This window comes from Microcaecilia unicolor, chromosome 2 (genome assembly GCF_901765095.1).
Source record: "Microcaecilia unicolor chromosome 2, aMicUni1.1, whole genome shotgun sequence".
Taxonomy (NCBI): domain Eukaryota; kingdom Metazoa; phylum Chordata; class Amphibia; order Gymnophiona; family Siphonopidae; genus Microcaecilia; species Microcaecilia unicolor.
The window spans coordinates 325,669,991-325,693,300 of record NC_044032.1 but is presented as its reverse complement, the minus strand read 5'-3'; the positions used below and the strand labels follow the sequence as shown (position 1 = coordinate 325,693,300).

The 23,310-nt window shown below is 45.1% G+C and overlaps 1 protein-coding gene across 1 annotated transcript in view; it reads left to right on the top strand.

The window, feature by feature from the left end:
• DNAH6 (dynein axonemal heavy chain 6) overlaps positions 1-23,310 on the top strand; it is a 2,906,060-nt gene that overhangs the window by 2,339,870 nt on the left and 542,880 nt on the right. The window contains exon 71 of the mRNA XM_030192089.1: positions 15,826-15,945. Within this exon, the coding sequence (XP_030047949.1) occupies positions 15,826-15,945 (120 nt within the window). The remainder of the gene's footprint in view (positions 1-15,825; positions 15,946-23,310) is intronic.

Below are 23,310 nucleotides of genomic sequence, written 5' to 3'. Positions count from 1 at the left end.
ATGTAAATTTTTGATCTTTGCAGCTGCTCCTGTAAGTTTTTTTTCCACCATTCATCTAATTTTATCATAGTCTCCTTTTTTGAAAGTTAAATGTTAACGTATTGGATTTCCTGTGTGTACTCCAAAGCCAGTATCAAATCTGATCATATTATGAACATTGTTATCAAGCGGCCCAGCACTATTATCTCCTGCACCAGATCATGCGCTCCACTAAGGACTAGGTCTAGAATTTTTCTTCCTCTTGTTGACTCCTGTACCAGCTGCTCCATAAAGCAGTCCATGATTTCATCAAGGAATTTTACCTCCCTAGCATGTCCTGATGTTACATTTACCCAGTCAATATCAGGGTAATTGAAACCACCCATTATTATTATGTTGCCCAGTTTGTTAGCCTCCCTAATTTCTGATAACGTTTCTACATCCATCTGTTCATCCTGGTCAGGTGGATGATAGTAAACCATCCTTTTCCCCTTTATACATGGAATTTCAATCCATAGGGATTTATTCTTCCCCTATTCCCCATTACCTCTGCTTTTCTGTCTTTTGCTGTCCACCATCTCTTCCTCCCTCTCCTTTGCTCATGAGGCCAACATGTCTCTCTTTCTCTCCCTCTACACCCCATCCATTCTAGCTTCTCACCTTCTAATCCTCCCCCCGCGGTCTGGAACTTTGTCTTCCAGTCCAGCATACATCATTCTATCCATCCCCCTACCCCCTGCAGATGATCTTGACATCAGTTCCCCCCAAGTAAGTTAGATAAATCAGGTGGTGGGGTGAGCCTATCTAGCCCATTATCTGGGCTGAAGCCAGTAGGCGGAATTTGCTGGCATTAGACGGAGATTGCCACCACACTGGTTCACCCAAAACAATAGTAAAAAGATTATTAGAAATAAGGAACTGCCTATGCGTGGTCCATCTGTAAAAAGTCAAAAGCTGTTCAGGTTGGATAGGCAGTGCCTTGAAAGGTGGAGGACAAAAGATTTATTTATTTATTTATTTATTTGAAAGCTTCCCATATGTAGATATAAAAACTGAATATCATGAAATAAAAACTGAATATCACTAAAACAGCTTCAAGAATTATTGTAGCTGTTGGAAACAGCACTAATGAAGGCTGTATTTTGTACTGATGTTTCTACACTGTTCTATACAATACAGTAATACATGGCCAAATTTCAGTTAGGATATCCTGTTTATTGACGGGTTCATCTTAACTGTTGTTGTAATCTGCTTTGGGGCACATGGAATCACATCTTCACCTCAACTCTTTTGTACAAATGGATTTATTCTGTTTTGAGCATGTTTCAGGGGCAAGTGGTTTTCATAAGTCAAAATAATAAAAATAAATATTTTCTTTCATGCAGATCTCTCATTTGTTTAAACATAACTAAGGGTGTCTTTTACTAAAGCTTAGCTCGAGTTATATGCAGCAGGGACCATAAGAATAAAATGGGCCCTGCTACTACTACTACTACTACTTAACATTTCTAGAGCGCTACTAGGGTTACGCAGCGCTGTACAATTTAACAAAGAGAGACAGTCCCTGCTCAAAGAGCTTACAATCTAATAGACAAGTGAACGGTCGGTCCGATAGGGGCAGTCAAATTGGGGCAGTCTGGATTCACTGAACGGTAAGGGTTAGGTGCCGAACGCAGCATTGAAGAGGTGGGCTTTAAGCAAAGACTTGAAGACGGGCAGGGAGGGGGCTTGACGTAAGGGCTCAGGAAGGTTGTTCCAAGCATAGGGTGAGGCGAGGCAGAATGAGCGGAGCCTGGAGTTGGCGGTGGTGGAGAAGGGTACTGAGAGGAGGGCCCTGCTGTAGATAGCTTGAGCTAAGCTTTAGTAAAAGACCCCCTAAATGGGCTATAAACCCCTAATGCAGTCCATAGGTTTTCTTATCCTTGTGATGATTTATTCTGTGCCAGAATTGGAAGTGCAGAATAATAGAATTCAGTAACATCCAAAACTTAACATTATAATTGTGTCCGCATTTGGGTAATAACTGAGAAAATGCTGTTAAAAAATTATATTAGAAAGCATGAAGTTGACTTAACTTCTGCTGTATATCAACCAGTATTAATAGTAGTAATAAAAAATATCAAGTGCACTTTTATAATATACCATTGCAATTCAGAAAACAAAAGGAGCAAGTTCCCATATGCCATCTTTTTCTTTTGATCTAGGCACAGGAAAAAAATTTTTTTAATGCTCCCAGGTTTCAACCTAATTCATGTTTGATGTGGGATATATATGTCATAAATAAATAAATAAATAAATAGAAACTCTATGTTGAGCACCTGATTCTCATAACATGATGTCTGTTTTAGTGGTGCTTTACCGGGGGGAAAAAATCTTTGCAAGAATATAACATGTGCTAGGGTGTCCCTGTAACCAGCTCCTCCAAATGACACACATCACAATTTATAACAAATTACTACTCTATCTATGAAAAGTTATTCCATTATTATTTATTTATTTTATTAGGATTTATTTACTGCTTTTTTGAAAGAATTCACTCAAGGTTGTGTACAGTAAAAATAAATCAAACATAAGCAGTAGATAATTACAGCAGTAAAAATATTCAAATAACAATACAAAGTATAGCATAGTACACTACTTACAATGTCAACACATTATGTAGTAGAACATTTTAATAGATAGCGTAGGGTAAAAGCAAAGAAGGCCCATATACTCACATCCCGATACTTCCAGCCTACTGGAAGTATCTCTGATTTTGGTTGGGAACACAACACTACCACTACTGCATATTGCTTTTTGGCCTCATGTCAGCTCCCAGGGTATTTACCAAATGTCTAGCAGTAGTTGCAGCATCGCTATGCAGACTGGGAGTCCATGTATTTCCTTACCTCTATGATTGGCTGGTGAAGAGCACATCAGAGGACGGTGCTCAGGAGTTCATGTAGAGGACTATTCGGGTGCTAGAGTTACTAGGGTTCATTATAAACTACCCCAAGTCCGGTGATGGACTGAGGAGAGAGGACGTGTTTGCTCTGCTCCTCTTAAACCGATGCCCTCAAGCTCCCCAAATACTGCAATAAAAATGAAAGACATCAAAAGCAATACAGCGGAGGTTGGCGAGCTTATGGACCTGTATGTGATCCGAAGAACAAAGGTGATGCCCGGAAAAACTAGCAAGAAAGAAACAGAAAAACAGCGCGGAGCAGGAGAAGTCAAGATGGCGCCGAGCCCGACAACCCCAGCAGCCCCGACGTTGTTTGCGACCTCGCAACTCATGCAACTAACCGAAGCAGTGAAGGAGGCAATAGCACCCCAACTGGCACAAATTACGGAGAAATTAACGAGCCTTGAGACACTTTTAGAAGATACAACGAGGCGAACTGGGGAGCTGGAGGGCCGAGTCGCCGCTTTGGAGAGCGCGGAACCTGCCCCGCATGAAACGCTTCAACAGCTGCAACAGAAAATAGAACTACAAGCACAGCAAATTGACGACCTGGAAAACAGGTCGAGGAGATCCAATCTTCAGCTGGTGGGCATACTGGAAACGGTGCAGGATGACATGTTGCCAACTCTACTGGAACGGTGAATGAAAGCAGAATTCGCCCTATCGGACAGTGCGGGCCCGCTGTGCCTTGAAAGAGCCCACCGGGTGGGCCGGAAAATGAGTGACAGGAACCGCCCGCGAGTAGTAATTGTTAAGGTACATAATTTTATTCACAAGTCAGAGATTCTGCGGGGAGCCCGACTTAAATGGGAAACGCTAGAATACAATGGGAATAAAGTGAGAATTTTCCAAGACTACTCGATGCTGGTGCAAGAGAAAAGAAGGACATATGGACAAATTTGCAAGCGATTGGCGGAAAAGAAGCAAAAGTTTATGCTAAATTATCCAGCGCAACTGAAAGTTATGCTGAATGGCACATGGAAAACATTTGCATCTCCAGAAGAAGCCACTGAGAATTTGGGAGAGTTAAATACTGGAGAACTTTTGGACACTTGAAACAGAGCACGTGGGCGCTGGAGAACACAACTGGGCAAACGGGCATCACCCTGAGCTAACCAGGTACAATTCCTTGTTGTAGGAGGAAGCTAGTTGTATTATAGGACACGGGAGTTCAAGTACGGTTTGAGTATGAGTTACAGTGGGGACTTAGGTTGGGGGACGGGACCATTAATTTGATCTTATTTCCACATTCAAGAGAATGATGGGACAGTTTGGGGGAAGGAAGGGAGGGGGTTGGGAGAGGGGACAGGAGGGAATAGGAGGGGATGAGGGGGGGGGGGGCAAGGTGCCATAGAGTTCATGAGCAGAGGGACAGGAGTAGAGGTAGAGGGGAATGTAGGGGGAATGGGTGGAGCTGGGCACTCAGACCTCATACCAGTGGCGTACCAAGGTGGGGGCGGTCTGCCCCGGGTGCCAGTGGGTGGGGGGTGCTCCGCTCCCGCCGCCTCCCGTGGCCGTTCCCGCGGCGCCGCACATTTAAAAAACCGGCGAAGCAGCGCCTCGTGCCCTGCTTGTAAAAAAAAAAAAAAAAATCAAATCTCCTTCATCCTTCTCCTCCTCGTCTTGACGTCGACTCAGGCCTTCCAATCTGATTGGAAGGCCCGAGTCGACGTCAAGACGAGGAGAAGGAAGGAGATTTGATTCTTTTTTTTTTTACAAGCAGGGCACGAGGCGCTGCTTCGCCGGTTTTAACGGGACTGAGGTGGGGAAGGAGAGGGGCGAAAGGGACTCGGGTGGGGGTGTTCAGAGGGGAGAAGGGGACTGGGGTGGGGGTGTTCAGAGGGGAGAAGGGGACTGGGGTGGGGGTCTCAGACAGGGGAGGGGAGAAGGGGACTGGGGTGGGGATCTCAGAGGGGAGAAGGGGGCTGGGGTGGGGGTGTTCAGAGGGGAAAAGGGGAGGGGAGAAGGGGACTGGGGTGGGGAGAAGGGGACTGGAGTGGGGATCTCGGAAGGGGAGGGGAGAAGGGGACTGGGGTGGGGGTGTTCAGAGGGGAGAAGGGGACTGGGGTGGGGATCTCAGACAGGGGAGAAGGGGACTGGGGTGGGGGTGTTGAGGGGAAAAGGGGAGAAGGGGACTGGGGTGGGGATCTCAGAGGGGAGAAGGGAAGGGGACTGGGGTGGGGGTGTTCAGAGGAGAGAAGGGGACTGAGGTGGGGGTCTCAGACAGGGGAAGGGAGAAGGGGACTGTGGTGGGGGTCTCAGACAGGAGAAGGGGAGGGGAGAAGGGGACTGGGGTGGGGGTGTTCAGAGGGGAGAAGGGGGCTGGAACTGGGGGCTGAAAAAAGGGGCAGAGAGAGAGAGGGGACAGATTCTAGATGGAAGGGGGAGCGAGAGGGAGGGCAGACCCTGGATGGATGGGAGAGGGAGGGCAAATGGTGGATTGAAGGGGCAGAGAGAAAGGGCAGGCAGTGGATGGAAGGGACGGCAGAGAGGGCAGACACTGGATGGCAGAGAGAGAGAGAGAGTGAAGACAGATGCTGGATGGAAGGAAGACGGTGAAAAGAAGATGAGGAAAGCAGAAACCAGAGACAACAAACTGTAAATAAAATATATTTTTTTATTTTTTTTGCTTTAGGATAAAGTATTGTAGATGTGTTAAATGTTTATAATAGAACATGTAAATAAGGTAATCTTTTTATTGGACTAATTTTAATACATTTTGACTAACTTTCGGAGAACAAAACCCCCTTCCTCAGGTCAGGATAGGATACTGTAACAGCACTATACTGTACTGACCCGAGGACGGAGGTTTTGGCCTCTGAAAGCTAAATGTATTAGTCCAATAAAATGGTATTATTTTACTTTCTATATTTGTTTTATTTCTATTTGTTAATTTGTAAAGTGGTGATTGGTACTTGTTAGGGTTTTTTTTTTTCAAATTTACATCTGCTGTCTTTATATTTTGCACAGTACTAGGGGCCAGTTTCTGTTTCTGTGGTGTTGCATTGTATGCAGAGTCTGGCATTGGGGTTCAGTTTAATTTTTGTCTAAATAGAAAGTTTATGATTACTTATTCTATAGTGGATTAGGGTGTATCTGTGTTTGTGAAAAAGACATGGCTTTCAGTTGGCATTGACTGTGCAGGATCTACGATCTGTACTATTCTGTCTGGTTTCGTTTTACAATAGGTGAATTGATGTTCTAGTGCTCACTGTAGTGTTTAAGATGCTTTCCTTTTCCTTGTGTGACTTGTAGAAATGACTGCTTATGGTATGGTAGAATTGCTCTATAGGTCCTGAGTGTTTTGTATTCTCGGCATGCCTAGTACTGGATTTGGGGGGGGGGGGGGGGTGTTAAAAAATGACCGGCCCCGGGTGTCAACTACCCTAGGTACGCCACTGCCTCATACTGTTATGTTTAACTGGAGAAGGAGAATAATTTCACGGCAGTATGACCCAACCTAAAACAACGAGATTCATAACATGGAACGTGGGGGGTTTCTCATCACCAATTAAAAGAAACAAAATCCTAACAGCACTTAAAAGACACAAGGCGGATGTAGCCTGTCTGCAGGAGACACGATTCACAGCAGAAGAGCACCAAAAACTAGCCAGAGATTGGGTGGGGGAGGTGTATGCAGCTTCATCAGAAGGAAGACATGGGGGAGTAGCTGTTCTAGTGAGGAAAGGCCTGGCAGCAAAACAAAACTATTAGTACAGGATCCTCAGGGCCGCTATGTGTTAGTGCGCATGTGGCTTCAGGGCCTGGATTTATTGGTAGTGGCAGTGTACGGGCCCAACACCTATGACCAAAGATTTTACCAAGAATTAACTCAACACTGTAACCAGTACTCTAATTTACAACGATTGATAATGGGAGACTTAAACATGGTGGCAGACCCCCAGCTAGACTGCTCAGAGCCGCGGAAAGCTCACAGTGGGGGCCCCAGAGTTAGAGCACTCTCGTGTTTATGGTAGCAACACATCCAGTAGATGCCTGGCGCGTCTTGCATTCTGGAGAAAAAGAATTTACCCATGTTTCACAAGCCCATGGCACCCTCTCACGAATTGATTACATTTTAGTAGGGCAAAAACTATTTCAAAAAGTTTACGCAGCGGAAATAGGGCCTGAAGAAGTAACAGATCATGCCATGGTATGGATAGACTTGGAGGCAGGGAAATTCTATCAGAGCCAACCTATCTGGCGGCAGATGCAGACTTTAAAGCCTATGTGAATAAAAAATGGGAGGAATTTGCCAGTTATAATAAGCAACATGAGCATAACTCTGAGTTGTATTGGCCAACAGCAAAAGCGGTACTGAGAGGAGATACAATAGCATATGTCTGTGCAAGGAAAAGAAAACTGACAGCAGCAATAGTGCGGCTAGAAGCACGGACAAGGAGAGCTAAACGGCAATATACACAAACCCCAACTAAGGAACATAGAGAGAAACTACAAGCTGTACAAGTAGCACTTAACTCCTTGCTACAGGAAAGGGCACTTAAAGGGGCTATATATTATAAGTACAGGCTGCAAAGATTTGGAAATAAAACAAGGACCCTGCTTGCCCGAGTGGTTAAAACATGGGGAGGGAATAGAGTGATATCAGCTATAAAGGACGAGAGAGGTCAAATACATACAAAAAGTGAAAAAATAGCAAAAATATTCCGAGAACATTTCAGCCAAATGTACCAAAAATATAAAGGAATAGATAAAGAATCCCTTATAAACTATTTACAGTAGAAGCATCAATGATACCAAAATTCTCTCCCTTGGCATTACAGACTCTAAATGGGGCAATCACTGGCAAAGGACTCCAAGATACTATTAAATCCTTGCCACTTCATTCCGCCCCGGGCCCAGATGGGTTTACGGGTGAGTTCTATAATATGATACCTCAGAAAGCATTACAAGCGCTGCATGCCTATCTTGAGGAAGCAGTGGAGACAGGCGGGTTTCCTCAACATAATAACATGGCACTGATTACTCTACTGCCTAAACCAGGGAAAGAAGGGGACAAACCTGAAGACTACCGGCCCACTCGCTCTTAAACGTTGATATAAAAATACTAGCAAAAATACTGGCCACCAGGTTGGCTAAATATTTACCAGATATAATAGGGCCTGAACAAGTGGGATTTGTGAAAGGCAGGCATTCCTCCACTAATGTGCGCAAACTGCTGATGGCAATGAGCAACAGTCAAGTTAATCAAATACCAGCAATCCTCCTAAGCCTTGATGCCGAAAAGGCATTTGACAAAATAGGATGGGAGTTTTTGTTTGGAGTGTTAAAATATACAGGGATGGATGGCTGGTATCTACAGGCCGTGCAAACGCTATACACTAAACCTACTGCGTCTGTATTAATTAACGGAGTGCGAACAGATTCTATAGACATAGGGCGGGGGACTCGCCAAGGATGCCCCCTTTCACCCTTACTGTTTTTATTATCAATTGAGCCGCTGCTTCGCACTCTAAAGAAAGATGAGCAGATAAAGGGCCTGGAGGTGGGCGGAGAAGTAGTGCAGACTTTAGCATTTGCAGATGATTTGTTGATGGTGATGAAAGACCCCCAGAACTTGTTGAGACAGCTCTGGACACGCATATTTATTTATTTATTTATTTTATTGCATTTGTATCCCACATTCCCCCACCTATTTGCAGGCTCAATGTGGCTTACATAGTTTTGTTAACATTGTCATTACAGGATATCAGATGCAGTTAGTAATGTGTAGCGATTAAGGAAGGGAAGAAAGAAGTAGGAAGGGAGTGATTAGGGTGATTATAGAAGGTGGGCTTTCATAATTGAGTATATATTGAACAATATAGTGTTCTTTCAGGGTTCAAAATTAATACACATAAATCACATTGGCTCACCATCTCTCCTGGGGTGTGTGACACAGGGCTAGAGGAATTGGGAATGAAGGAATCTGAAGATGCGATCAAGTACTTGGGAGTACAAATTCCCCAGAACCTAGCTCAGGTGTGTGCCCAGAATGTGAACAGACTACTGGAGGATATGGCTGACAAATTGCAGTTGTGGCAACTTCTCCCGCTCTCTTTGCTTGGCAGAATAGCATTATACAACATGATTGTACCTAGATGGCTGTATGTATTCCAAACACTCCCACTCTACCTTCCAAGGAAAGTGGAACGGCAAATAAATAAAATATTGCAGAAATTCCTTTGGAAGGGAAAAAAAGCGAAAATTGTGATGTGGATTCTGCAGATTCCAAGAGAATACGGGGGCCTGGGTCTCCTGACTTTGAGATATTTGACGGTACCCTGTGGAATTAGACACTTAAATGACTGGTTTCGAAAGACAAGTGAATACTCAGCTACACATATAGAGCTAAGCCTGTTTGGCTCAGACAACTTTACAGGATTCCTGCATGGCAGCAAGCATCATCCCCCAGTAGTCCTGCAGAAGTCACATATTTTGCCTACGCTGAGAGCGGTGTGGAAATGGATCTGTCGTATGCATGGTTTCTCACAGAAAACTACCCCTTATTTGTCAATTTGTGGTAACCCAGGGTTTGAACCTGGGAGAAGTTATGCTGCATTCAAGAAATGGAAAGAAAAGGGGATAGAGTACCTGCATCATGTGCTCACAGATGAAGGACAGATCAGAACATTTGCAGAATTGAGAGCCCAGTTCAAAATCAGCCCAACAGACTATTTCCATTACTATCAGTTAAGACACTATCCGCCTTATTTTCGAAAGAGAAAGACGCCCATATTTCGACCCAAATCGGAAGATGGGCGTCTTTCTCCCATGGGCGGCCAAATCGGTATAATCGAAAGCCGATTTTGGGCGTCTTCAACTGCACTCCGTCGTGGAAACGGCCAAAGTTGACGGGGCATGTCGGAGGCACGGTGAAGGCGGGACTGGGGCGTGGTTATCAGCCGAACAGAAATGGACGGCTTTCGCCGATAATGGAAAAAAATAGCCGTTTTTAGCGAGAATTTAGGGCACTTTTTTTAGACCCTTTTTTTTCACGAATAAGTCCCAAAAAAGTGCCCTAAATGACCAGATGACCACCGGAGGGAATCAGGGATGACCTCCCCTTGACTCCCCCAATGGTCACTAACCCCCTCCCACCAAAAAAAAACAACTTTTAGAACTTTTTATTTCCAGCCTGTATGCCAGCCTCAAATATCATTCCCAGCTCCCTGACAGCAGTATGCCGGTCCCTGGAGCAGTTGTTAGTGGGTGCAGTGGACTTCAGGCAGGCAGACCCAGGCCCACCCCCCCCCCACCTGTTACACTTGTGCTGGTTAATGCTGAGCCCTCCAAAATCCCCCAAAACCCACTGTACCCACATGTAGGTGCCTCCCTTCACCCCTTAGGGTTATGGTAATGGTGTAGACTTGTGGCCAGTGGGTTTGGGGGGGATTTGGGGGGCTCAGCACACAAGGGAAGGGTGCTATGCACCTGGGAGCTCTTCTACTATATTTTTTTTTAATTTGTAAAAGTACCCCTTAGGGTGCCCAGTTGGTGTCCTGGCATGTGAGGGGGACCAGTGCACTATGAATCGTGGCCCCTCCCACGACCCAATGCCTTGGATTTGTTCATTTTTGAGATGGGTGCCCAGCTGAAAAATGGCCAACTCCTAGGCATTTGCCCCGCACAACCCGTATTATCGGAAAAAAGATGGGTGCCCATCTTTTTTCGAAAATACGGTTTGTCCCATTCACGGAAATAGGTGCCGACGGATATAGGTGCTCATGGAGATGGGTGTTGGCGTTCGCTTATGCCCCTCCACTTATCTAGTTTGCCCTGGAACTGGCATCTGCCATATCGCTGGGGGCGCAATTGAAAGTACCAATGGCCTACCACCATCGCCACATCCGAGATACCATGCCAGAGCCAGACTATGCGGGATATGCGACAAAATGGAGCCAAGATCTGGGATGCCAGATAACAGAGATTATGTTTAAGGACCATGTGCGGACACTCTGGCAGACTACAAAACTGGCAGAACATTGGGAAATACAATATAAATTTGCACTAAGGATTTATGTGGCACCGAGAAGAGCGTTCCATATGGGAGCCTTACCGGATGGAGCATGTGGGAAGTGCCATCAAGAAGGGGCCACACTGGCTCATATGTTTTGGACATGTCCAAAAGTAGTCTGGTTTTGGAGAAGTATATTAAGGCAAGTAACAGAGATCTGGTCTCGAAGATGGAACTATGATCCAAAGTTGCTTTTCGGACATCCAGGGCTCAGTAAGCCAACCCCAAAAGGATATATAGACTTTGTAAAAAGAGCTACAGTGATAGCAAAAAAAGCAACCTTACAGGAGTGGCTTAGGAATAAACCACCATCACTGCAATACTGGCGAACTGAAATGCTTACGCTTTTACATACAGAACATTTGGAAGTGCGGAATCAGCCTTAGCTGCGGAAACAATTTGAATGCAGATGGGCACCCTTTTGGGAAACTTTGACCCCAACAGCTCGGAGCCAGATACTAAACCTCTAACCCTAGATGCTGCTGCTTCTGCAGCCTCTGCTTGTTATTGGACACAGAAGGGGAGGGAGGGGAGGTTTGGGAGGAAAGGGGGATAAGGAATGTGGAGGGGAAGGGGAGTAGTTAAGGGGTAAAAACGCAAAATATAAATTTGATGACATGGCAAAATAACTGTGGAAACAATTATGCAATGTGAAATGTAACAGTTGATTGTGTAAAAGTTAATAAAAATGATTGAAACACAAACTACCCCGTCCCATCTTCAACCTGCTTAACAATTGGAATTCATTAGCACCTTGCTCGATACACAACAGGTTCAAGCTTTTCTCTCAGGACCGAGAGTGGACGCTCTAGTCGCTCTGGCTTCTCAGGTTCAAGCCTTGCAGCAGGTCACAGCTTTTCAGATATTAAGGTTGTTGGGCCACATGGCTTCCACAGTTTATGTGACACCCATGACATGCCCAGATTTAGCAGATGTCATCCAAGTGTCTCCAGAGCTTGTTCATTCTCTGCTCTGGTGGACCATTCAATTCAATTTGACTCTGGGACTACCATTCCAAATTCCTCATCCTCAAAAGGTTCTGATGATGGATGCATCTTTCCTAGGTTGGGGAGCTCATGAAGATGTGCTTCATACTCTGGGAGTCTGGTCCATCCGGGAAACAGGTCTTCAAATCAATCTTCTGGAGCTCCAGGTAATCTGGAACGCTGTAAAGGCTTTCAGAGAGCGACTGTCCAACCAAATTGTACTCATTCAAAAAGACAACCAGGTTTCAATGTATTACACCAACCTGCAGGGGGGGCACCGGATCATGCCCTCTGTGTCAGGAGGCCATCCAAATGTGGCGCTGGGATCGCCAACATGGCATGTTCCTTCGTGAGCAGGGTTATGCAACCACATGAGTGGTCCCTCAACATGGGCATTGCCCGTGAGATCTTCCAAGTGTGAGGCACCCCCTCTGTAGATCTCTTTGCCACTCAGCTGAATCACAAAGTCCCTCAGTTCTGTTCCAGACTTAAGGATCACAGCAGCCTAGCGTTGGATGCCTTCCTCCTTCATTGGGAGACAGATCTTCTGTAAGCGTATACTTCCATTCCTCTTGTGGGGAAGACTTTGCTGAAATTCAAACAAGACCACGGGACCATGATCTTGATCACACCTTACTGGCCATGGCAGATCTGGTTCCCTCTTTTTCTGGAGTTATCCTCCAAAGGACCATGGAGATTTCATCACACAGAATGAAGGATCTCTTCTGCATCTTATCCGTCAGTCTCTGTAGCCCATTTGCGGTCAGTCTCCATTTAAGAAATTTGCAAGACTGCAACATGGTCTTCAGTCCACACATTCACATCTCATTACTGCCTTGAGCAGGATACCCGACATGACAGTCAGTTCGGGCAGAAAGTGTTGCAGAATCTGTTTGGGGTCTAGAATCCAACTCCACCCCCTAGGCCCATTTTATTCTGTTCCAGGCTGCACTCTCACTCAGTTTTAGGTTAACCTGAATTATGTCCTCACTGATGCAAGGTCCAGTTGACCACTATTTCTTGTTTTCATTAAGCCTGTATGATAGGAATACCCCAATTGTGAGAATTAATGGCTTGCTTGTCCTCAGAGACAATGAAGATACTTACCTGTAGCAGGTGTTCTTCAAGGACAGCAGGCCTTATATTCTCACAAACCCTCTTGCCTCCCCTTGGAGTTGTCTCCTATTTTTTATTTTACTTTTTTTATGCTGTAGTATTTAACTGCAGAAACCACACCCTCATGGTGAACAAGAAGGCACTCCTGCATGTGTGGTGGAACGTGTCTCTCACACTTCTCAGAGCTCTGTAAAGCTGGTTATAAGCTCCAGACTGGGCAATGCAGCGCCATGTTACCCATTTGTGAGAATATAAGGCCTGCTGTCATTGGAGAATACCTGCTATTGATAAGTATCTTCGCTATTCCCGGCAGCATCAGCTGGCAATAGCAACAGTGAGTTCTAGGAATTTCCCAAAGTGCAAGCACTGACAAAATTCCAAACAAAGGTCATGCTGAATTGTAGTATCACTGTACCTTTGTACTATGGAGTACAGAAGTTGTTGCCTAAGCTCTTTATTATAGTTACTAGTAAAAAAGGCCCGTTTCCGAAACCAATGAAACGGGCACTAGCATATGGGTTTTTTTTTTGTGTGTGTGTATGTGTCACAGAGTTATTTTGTGTGTGTGTGTGTGTGTGAGTGAGTGTGTGAGGGTGCGGTGTGTGTGCAGGTTGTTGATGTGTGTCTTTTTTTTGTTTTGTTTTGTTTTTTGCTTGGGGGTTGGGGGATGTGCTGTGCTGTGCTGCCAAAGTGGGTTGGATTGGTGTGTGGCTTTGAGGGTGTGTTTCTGTTGTATTGTGTGTGTGTGGTTTTGTCTGTCAAGGAGGTTTGTGGAGGGGGGTCTTTCTGTTGGTGAAATGTAAATGTGGTTGTAGGGGGGTCAGCCTTTGTTGAGTGTTGTTTTTTTTTGTGTTGTGCTGAGGCAGCAGTGTTGTTTTAGATGGGCGGAAGGTAGAGGAGCACGTTCTTTGTCGGTATTTTTTGGCCGTTTCAGGGCTGCTGTAGGGGAATGCTGGAAGAGAAATGTGCTGATGGAAGCAGTGCCATCTTTTTTCATTGGGCTGGGGTTCTGGGCATCCTGGAGGTGGGTGACGGCTTGCCTGAGGATGGGGATGGTTGTTTTAAGTTGGCGGAAAGGAGAGGAGCACGGTCTCGGGCCATCGGGGGGTGATCCGGTATGTTTGGTCCATTTCAGGCCGGCTGCAGGGGAATGCTGGAACATTTATGCGCTGCAGGAATCAGCGCCGTCTTTTTCCGGGTGCTCGGGGAATCCCCGAGGTGGGAGACAGCTTGCCTGAGGCTGGGGATGGTTGGGCACGTCCTTGGCCGCTTCGGCAAAAGGGGAAGAGGAAGGGGGTGGGGAGTTACCTGCAGCCGCCTGAGAAACCATGTATTCTTTGTTTGTTTTGTATTATTAGTTTGCATTTCAATTGAAGAAAGAGTGGATGCCTTTCGAATGATGGAGGTGGTGCGTCAGTGTGCGGTTGTTTCGTTAGTTTGGCAGCCAGTCTCCAGCGATTCCTAGGCAGGGAAGGAGTACTCCTCCCCCTTCCTTGGTCGCTGTTTGCTGCTGGCTGGGTCGCGGGTAATCCTTCCAGCTGGGCCGCAGCTTGTCCTGTTCCCCCACGTCCCAGATGGTGACGGGCACGTTGTTTTCCTGCTCCTCTGACTCCATGTCAAGCGATCCCAAATATAGTCTGTGCTATAGGCCCTCTGGCACTCTTCAGTACTGGCATTAGGCATTTAAAAATCCCCCCCCCCCCCCCCGATCTATTTTTGCACATACCCACAGCAGGAATATTCTTCTCTTGTTCCAGCGGTGGTTCTGCGCTCTCCGTGCTGCACAGATAATGAGCCATTCTGCTGGGGAATGCTCCTCCCTTATTGTCACATAGTTTCCTCTGATTGGTCCGTCTTACGTTGCCTAGTGTTGCCTGGGAACGGTGTTGTGATGGTCCTTTGTGTTTCAGAACGTTGAGGGTGTTTTTTCTGATTGGTCCGTCATGCGAGGGGGGGGCAGAGAGACATGGTCAGTGTTGTGGCTTCACCACCATGAATCCATGAACCCTTCAGTGAGTGACTGAGTGACTTCAGAACGTTGTCTTCAGAATGTTGAGGGTGAATTTTATTATAGTAGATATGGGCAGGAATCTAGCCCCTACAATTACTCTGTTACTCAAAATGTTGGATTGGCTTCCTGTTGCCACTAGGATAGAATCCAAAATTTAGTGTTTAGTCTTTAAAATATTAGATGAATATTGCCTTGAATATTTGATTTCTTTAGTTTTGCGCAGGACATATCGAGGTCTTTGTAGGTTGATCCATAGAAGTAAGCTTTCAATTCACTTTTTCAGATTACTTTCATCCTGTAAGAAGTTACTATATTGTAAACTGTCAGGCGCCACCAGTTGCAACAGTATGTAAAACTCTCATGTTATATTATATTATTTTATGTTATGGAGTTAGGGTCTGCCGCAATCTGCCATCCAACTGCTTCTTCTTTAAAAGCTGTCCTCCTCACCTTTACCTATATACAGGAGTTTATTTGCATATACACAACCAGATCCATGGATACAGTTGGATGGAAAGACGGATGGACAGACTCTCCCTAATAAGTGCTACTGCTCTAGTGATCTTAAAAAATGGAAATTAAATAAATATACAGATTTTTCTTATGTGTGTTCATTGTGGATATTCTGAAAATCCAACAGGCTGTGGGAGTTCCTGAAGGCAGGTTTGTGAACCATAACTATATGTGATGAATAGTAATAACTCACCTCTTTCTTAAACAGCAATAAGAAATTGCAAAAATAAAATGAATGAAAATGTTTATTTTTGTTTAGGTGAAATTACATATGGTGGTCGAGTTACAGATGCTTGGGATCAAAGATGTTTGCGGACAGTTTTAAAAAGATTTTTTTCTCCTCAAATACTTGAAGATAACTACAAATATTCAACATCTGGTAAAACGTGTTTTGATTTTTAAGCAGCTTCCTCTAATAGAAAGCTACTCATATTGATACTGTGATGTCTCATTTGCTGAATGGAAGAATATACATTTTTTTAAAACAAACACAGCAATTATTGCAAAGTTACCCAAAATAATTAATCATCAGGTCTTTTAGAATCTATAGTTTCAAAACAGGTGATGACCTATATTTATAAATTTTCTATTTTACAGCCTTAATGATATGTCTTTTGTTCGTTCCATAGTACTGAAACTTTGCTTTTGGCATTAACTGCCAAGGTACAACATATTCTCAGCAACGGTGGAAGAGCTGTTTGCAGTTCGATCTGTCAGCTGCGTTTGACATGGTGAACCATGACACTTTGTTGATCTCATTAACAGAGCTGGGGATAGAAGAAACTCTTTTAAAATGGTTTCAAAATTTTCTTTGAAATTATTCATATGTAGTGAAAGTATGTGGTAACATCTCACAATTTTGATTTCCAAAATGGGGTGTCCCTCAGGGTTCACCATTGTCCCTTCTGTGGTTTTTAATATCTTTGAGCTCAGCAACAATGGACAAGGGTGAACACCTTTACTTATATGCTGATGAAATATTTGTTCTTCAGGAAGTTGATCCAAATATAAGTGTCAGTCTTTCCAGTATTACAATTTTTATTTCTAAGATTCAAATATGGGCTGATAGATTTTGGTTGAAGCTTAATTCCTCTAAGACTAGACTCATAGTTTGGAGCTCAAATTCCATCTTTTCCATCCTGTGTGTCACTTGATGGAATTGTCTCACTTTCTTTTGAAGCTACTTCAAACGTTTTTGGTGTAATTTTGGACTCTTTTCTTACCTTTAAACCGAAGTGAATAATGTACAAAAATGTTTCTTTAAATTGAAACAATTAAGAGCTGTGCGTGCACTTTTTGAGCAACATAACTGTTCAATCTTAACCAAATAGTGTCCTAATTGGACTACTGTAATTCATTATATATTGGAATTACATTGGGTTTGCAGAGAAGATTGCAGCTAGTTCAGCATACAGCTGCCCATTTGATTTTCAAGAGATCAAGATTTGATCATGTTTTGCCACTCTTGAGAGAATTACATTGGCTTCCATTGCACAAGAGATTAGATTTTAAAGTCTCTTGTTTTGTGCTCAAATTTTTTTGAGTGGATGTCCTAGAATAATTTTTGACTATGCTATTCTTTCCAATGGGAAGGCTTCCTGGTAGATGTTCTAGGATTTTTAAACATATGTATCCCTCTCTTAAAGGGGTTAGTTTAAAAAAGATGCTTGAGCAAACTGTTTCTTACAAGGCAGCTTCAATTTAGAATGTTCTTCCTGAATCTATTAGGTTTATTGATTCTTATTTTGTATTCGGAAAATGCTTGAAAACGTATTATTTTAGTGATAATTGAATTTATTCTGCTGTTTTTTATTCCTAAGTCCACTTCGGGACCTGTTTTAAGGGTAAAATTGTATATAAGACTAGTGAATCGAATAAAATATAAAAGAATATTGGATTTAAAAATCTACAGTTTGGCTTATGGAGTAGGATTGGTATGAGATTGGCTGAAGCAGACTACATTCTTCTCTCTCTCTAGAAAGCTCTGTTCTTCACCTACTGTTGGGAGCATATGTCCTCCATGCCAGATCTCTCCTTGTTGGTGAGCGATTTGGCAGGCACATAGAGTGGGCATATATGAGGGGAATACTTTCTTCACTCCCAATAGATTAGAAAGCTCTGTTCTTCACCCACTGTCAGGAGCATATGTCCTCCATGCCAGATCTCTCCATGTTGGTGAGTTGCTACAGAGGAATTTCAGAGACCTTCCCACAATATCTGTTAACATGGTATTAAGAGAATTGGAATACAAATTTTCCTTCAAACATATGTGGACCCCTGGAGGGCACACAAAGCGGGACTGGATACAGATGGAAGCTGTTTGAAATATTGTTAGTTGAGGAGCAAATTTGGCTATATGTTTTGAGAATGCTCTATGGTTCGGGGTTTCTGGAGGCAGATTTGGAATTTAGTATTTCACCCATCTTCTGTTCTTTTCGGGGGGGAGGGGGAGAGGAATCCTTCCACCCATTACATCAGAGCAAAGCTTATTCCTCCAAAAGGCTTCACTCTATTAACTTTCATTTTGCATTGAATAAACATGATGTTTAAAAAATATGTCCACACAGCAGTTCCGGATTCCTGTGCAGCACTTCACTCACGTGGCCGTCACCGCTGCTGTTTCTCCAAGCCAGCAGCAGCAAAACAATGTAAACCCATCTTGGGACAACAGTCTCCCTGCATATGACTGCCAGTTCCGTCACTTTCTTGTTCTGGGGCAGCCGGGTGCAGGGTGTGGCCCTGAGACAGGTTTACATTGTTGTGCCGCCACTGCTGGCCTGGAGAAGGAGCAGTAGTGGGAGAGGGGGGGGGGGCAGAGTAGGAGCAAAAGCAAAGAGGAGATATTTATGGAAGAAAGAAGAGAAAAAGGGCAGATGCTAGATGGAAAGGGGGGAGAAAGAGGGCAGATGCTGGATGGAAGGGAAAAAAAGAAAGAAAGAGGGCAAATGCTTTATCAAAGGGGGAAGAAAGAAAGAGAGCAGATGCAAGATGGAAGCAGTGGCGTTCCTACGGGGGCTGACACCCAGGGCGGATCGCCGATGCGCCCCCCCCCCCCGGAACAGTGCAACGCCCCCCCCCCCCGACAAAAAAAACCCCCGATCCAACAGCGAACCCCCCCCAGGTGCACGCCACTGGGGGGGGGGGGTGCCGCACGCCTGCCGGCTCTTCGTTTGCATGCTCCCTCTGCCCCGGAACAGGAAGTAACCTGTTCCAGGGCAGAGGGAGCATGAAAACGAAGAGCCCACAGGTGCGCGGCACCCCCCCAGCGGCGTGCACCCAGGGCGGACCGCCCCCACCGCCCCCCCTTGGTACGCCACTGGATGGAAGGGAAGAAGAAAGAGGATAGAGTTACTGAGAGACTGAGAAATAGGAGGAAGTGGAATAGGAGAGCCAGGGTGAGGGAAGGAGATGGAAGGACTGTAGGTAGGCACAGTAAAAAAAAAAAGGGAAATTAAAAACTGGGTAGTAAGAAAGAATTAAATCTGGACAGAGGTAGAAAAATAAATGTAAGAAAGCAGCTGAAGAAAAAAAGACAAATGAACAAGAAATTCTAGCAAGAGAATACGAAGAAAGCAGAAACCAGAGACTGGGAGCAAAACAATTAGAAAAAGTAAATGGCCAGATAACAAAGATAGAAAAGAGATTTTTATTTTTAACAAAGTATTGTGGTAGCTGTGTTTAAAAATAGGTTATAAATAAATAGAAAATGGAAATAAGGTGACATTTTTTACTGGACTAATTTTAATACATTTGTGACTAATTTTCAGAAACCAAAACTTCCATAGCAGCAAGAAGAAGGTTTTGACCTCTGAAAGCTAATTGAAAATGTATTTAGTTAAAATATCACCATATGAAATCCCACCTTGTGGGTGTCCCTGGGTCCAAGGCCAACCTGATTGGAGTCTTCTTCAGGCGGGCTCTGGAATATTTGGTGCCTGCTGCCTCCACCTGGGAAGAAAGGTGTTATTGGGTAGGATTCCCCCCCCCCCCCCCCCCCAATGAATTCAAAAAGACCGCTGTGAACAACGCTGGCGGAAATATCAGTTTATTGAACTATTTACATTATATGAAAGCATTAAGACATTTGTTAATGAGAAGTATTTGTGACTATTGCCATTGTGCTACTGGGAATGTTCCTGTTTTAGTGGTCAGTTTAGATCCACAAAAAGCTTTTGATTGTGTCTATTGGGATTACTTGTTTCTTTTATTTGACATATATGGCATGGGAGGTCTACTATGATAAAACTTTTGTATACAAACCCTCTGTCAGCGGTGCTGATCAATGGAGGGCTCTCTTACTTTTCTTTGGCATGAGGTACCCATCAGGGGTGCCTTTTGTCTCCGTTATTGTTTGTGCTTGCTCTGGAGCCCTTGTTGATAGCCTTGCAGGCAGACCAGGGGGTGAGGGGCCAACAAATTGGTGGGGAGGAGGTGAAGTGTATGGTATTTGCAGTTACCTTATTTGTTGTAACTCATCCTAAGCCCTCTCTTCTTCAGCTTTTACACCGAGTGAGTGAACATGGGAGAGTGTCTAGTTTGTGGCTTAACCTAGCTAAGTCTGAAGCTATGACTGTAGAGGGGTATCAGTATGGGCAGTGGGGAGAAGATTTTTCTCAGAGGACATGCAGACTTACAATTCTCACAAGTGGGTAGACACCATCCCAAGTCGCCCGGTTTGGCAATATGCCAAAGGAAAAACAAGAGCTTTCTGGAGCACGTGCAGCTCTCCACTTCGCATGTGCCAGTGCCTACCCACCCACAGTGTGACCACGCTGGCTGAGTTTTGCTTTTTCCGCATGAGGAGCAGCTGCTTTTGGTAGTGGCTCCTCACACGCCCGGTCAGAGAGTTTTTGTGTTTTTCAAGTGCCTTCGGTGGTTTTTTGTTCCCCACTCTTCTTGTTTTTCTTTTGTTTTCATCTACGCTCATCGCTCGTATCCAGTCATACCAGCTCTTCATGAATGTTTACTTGCGGAACTTGGTGCAGCAGCTGTCAGACTTGGTTGATGCACTCCCTCCAGAGCAGGTCAAGCTGTTTCGCCAGTTGATCAAGCAGCAGAAGGTGTGTCGCAGGTTCTTAGCCAGGGGCACTTACAACACTTTTGACGTGGCATCCAGGATCTCTGCCCAAGCTATAGCAATGCGCAGACTCTCATGGCTACGTATTTCTGACCTGGAACGTTCTTTTCAGCAGAAGTTGGCGGATTCCCCTTGCCTGGGGGATAATCTTTTTGGAGAGAATTTCGAGAAAGTTGCTGACCAAATCAAGAAGCATACTGATGCTATGTCTTCTCTCTCCTGCTGGGCATGTTCTGCAACTGCCTTCTCAACTAGGAAGTATTTTGATAAGTCGCGGAGTGCTCCCTATTCCTACTCTAGGTGTAGGTATGCTCCTGAGGCTCGCCAGCCTGCTCAGGCTCAGCCCCAGCATGCTCATTCTTGTCAACAGTGTGCGCCCAAGGCCCCAGCTGCTCCCCAGCAAAAGCAAGGGACAAGCTTTTGACTAGCTCCAGCAGAGCATAGCCACAGTCAAAGTGTCCTTTCTGGACGGCTTGCCGGTTGGAGGGAGGTTAATGTTTTTTCACCAAAGGTGGCCTCTCATAACCTCCATCCAGTGGGTTCTTCAAATAATCTGGCTCGGATATACCCTCAATTTGCTTTCCAAACCTCCAAATTGTCCACAGAGAGCCCATTCTTTTAGCTCTCAGCACAAGCAGGTACTTGCAGAGGAGCTTTCCGCCTTTCTCATGGCCCATGTGGTCGAACCCGTTCCACCAGGGGAAGAAGGGCTGGGATTCTATTCCAGGTACTTCCTTTTGTAGAAAAGGACAGGGGGGATGCGTCCCATCCTAGACCTAAGGGCCCTGAACAAATTCCTAGTCCAAGAAAAGTTCAGGTTGGTTTCTCTGGGCACCCTTCTTCCCATGATTCAGGAAAACAATTGGCTCTGCTCTCTGGACTTGAAGGATGCATATACACACATCCCGAAACTTCCAGTCCACTGGAAGTATCTTCGGTTTCGGCTGGGAAAACATCACTTGTACCGCGTGTTACCCTTTGGCCTCACGTCAGCTCCAAGGGTCTTTACCAAGTGTCTAGCGGTAGTTGCAGCATTGCTATGCAGACTGGGAGTTCATGTGTTCCCTTATCTTGACAATTGGCTGGTGAAGAGCACTTCTGAGAACGGTGCTCAGGAGTCCATGTGGATGACTATTCAGGTGCCGGAGCTCCTAGGGTTCGTTATAAACTACACCAAGTCCCATCTCCATCCTTTTCAGCAATGGGAGTTCATAGGAGCCCTCCCTGCTCGATACGAGGACTGTTCGAGCCTATCTCCCACAGACACAGGTGGACAATCTTATTTCCCTAGCGTCCAAGGTTCGAACATCCACAGCAGGTCACAGCTCAGCAGATGTTGAGGTTGTTGGGCCACATGGCTTCCACAGTGTTTGTTACACCCATGACACGTCTTCACATGAGATCTGCTCAACTGGCCCTAGCTTCCCCAAGCCACGGGGAATCTAGAAAATGTCATCCAAGTGTCCCCAGAGCTGGTACACTCTCTTCAATGGTGGGCATTTTGGTCCAATTTGACCTTGGGATTTCCATTCCAAATTCCTCAGCCGCAAAAGGTGCTGACTACGGATGCATCTCTCCTGGGATGGGGAGCTCATGTGGATGGGCTTCATATTCGGGGAGCATGGGCCCTCCAGGAAACAAATCTTCAAATCAATCTCCTGGAGCTCCGAGCAATCTGGAACACTCTAAAGGCTTTCAGAGATCGGCTGTCCCACCAAATTATTCTAATTCAAACAGACAACCAGGTTGCAATGTATTACACCAACAAGCAGGGGGGCACCAAATCTCACCCTCTGTGTCAGGAAGCCATTCAGATGTGGCATTAGGCTCGCCAAATGGCATGTTTCTCTAAGCCACTTATCTGGCAGGCATAAACAATGACCTTGCCAACAGGCTAAGCAGGATAATGCAACCACACAAATGGTCTCTAAATATGGGTGTAGCCTGCAACATCTTCCGAGCATGGGGCACTCCTCTCAGTGGATCTTTTTGCCACTCAGATCAACCACAAGGTCCTTCAGTTCTGTTCCAGGCTTCAGGCGCATGACAGACTAGCGTCAGATGCCTTCCTTCTTCATTGGGGGACAGGCCTTCTGTGTGCATATCCTCTGATACCTCTAGTGAGAAAGACTGGCCGCGACAGATTTGGTTCCCTCTTCTTCTGGAATTGCCCTTCAAAGAGCAGTGGACATTGGAGTGTTTTCCGACCCTCATCACTCAGAACAAGGGGTCGCTTCTACATCCCAGCCTCCAGCCTAGAATTTGCTTCCTTGGATCTTTCGGAGAGTGTCTCCCTGGTCTTGCTGGCTTCCAGGAAAGATTCGGCTAAGAGGTGTTATTCTTTTAAATGGTGTTATTCTTTTAAATGAAAGCCAAGCGATTTTGACGCTTGGCTTTCCTTTTTTCATGATCCTTCCTCCCCCTCCCTCATCCTCAGCGACTTTAACATTCATGTTAATAATCCCTCCAACTTTTACGTCTCTCAGTTCCTCACCTTAACATCCTCCTTCAATCTTCAACTATGCTCCACCTCCCCTACCCACCAAAATGGTTACTGTCTTGATCTTATCTTCTCCTATAACTGCTCTACCTCCAATTCCTCTACCTCAAATCTCTCCCTTTCTGACCATAATCTAATAACCTTCACACTTAAACTTCCTCCCGCCC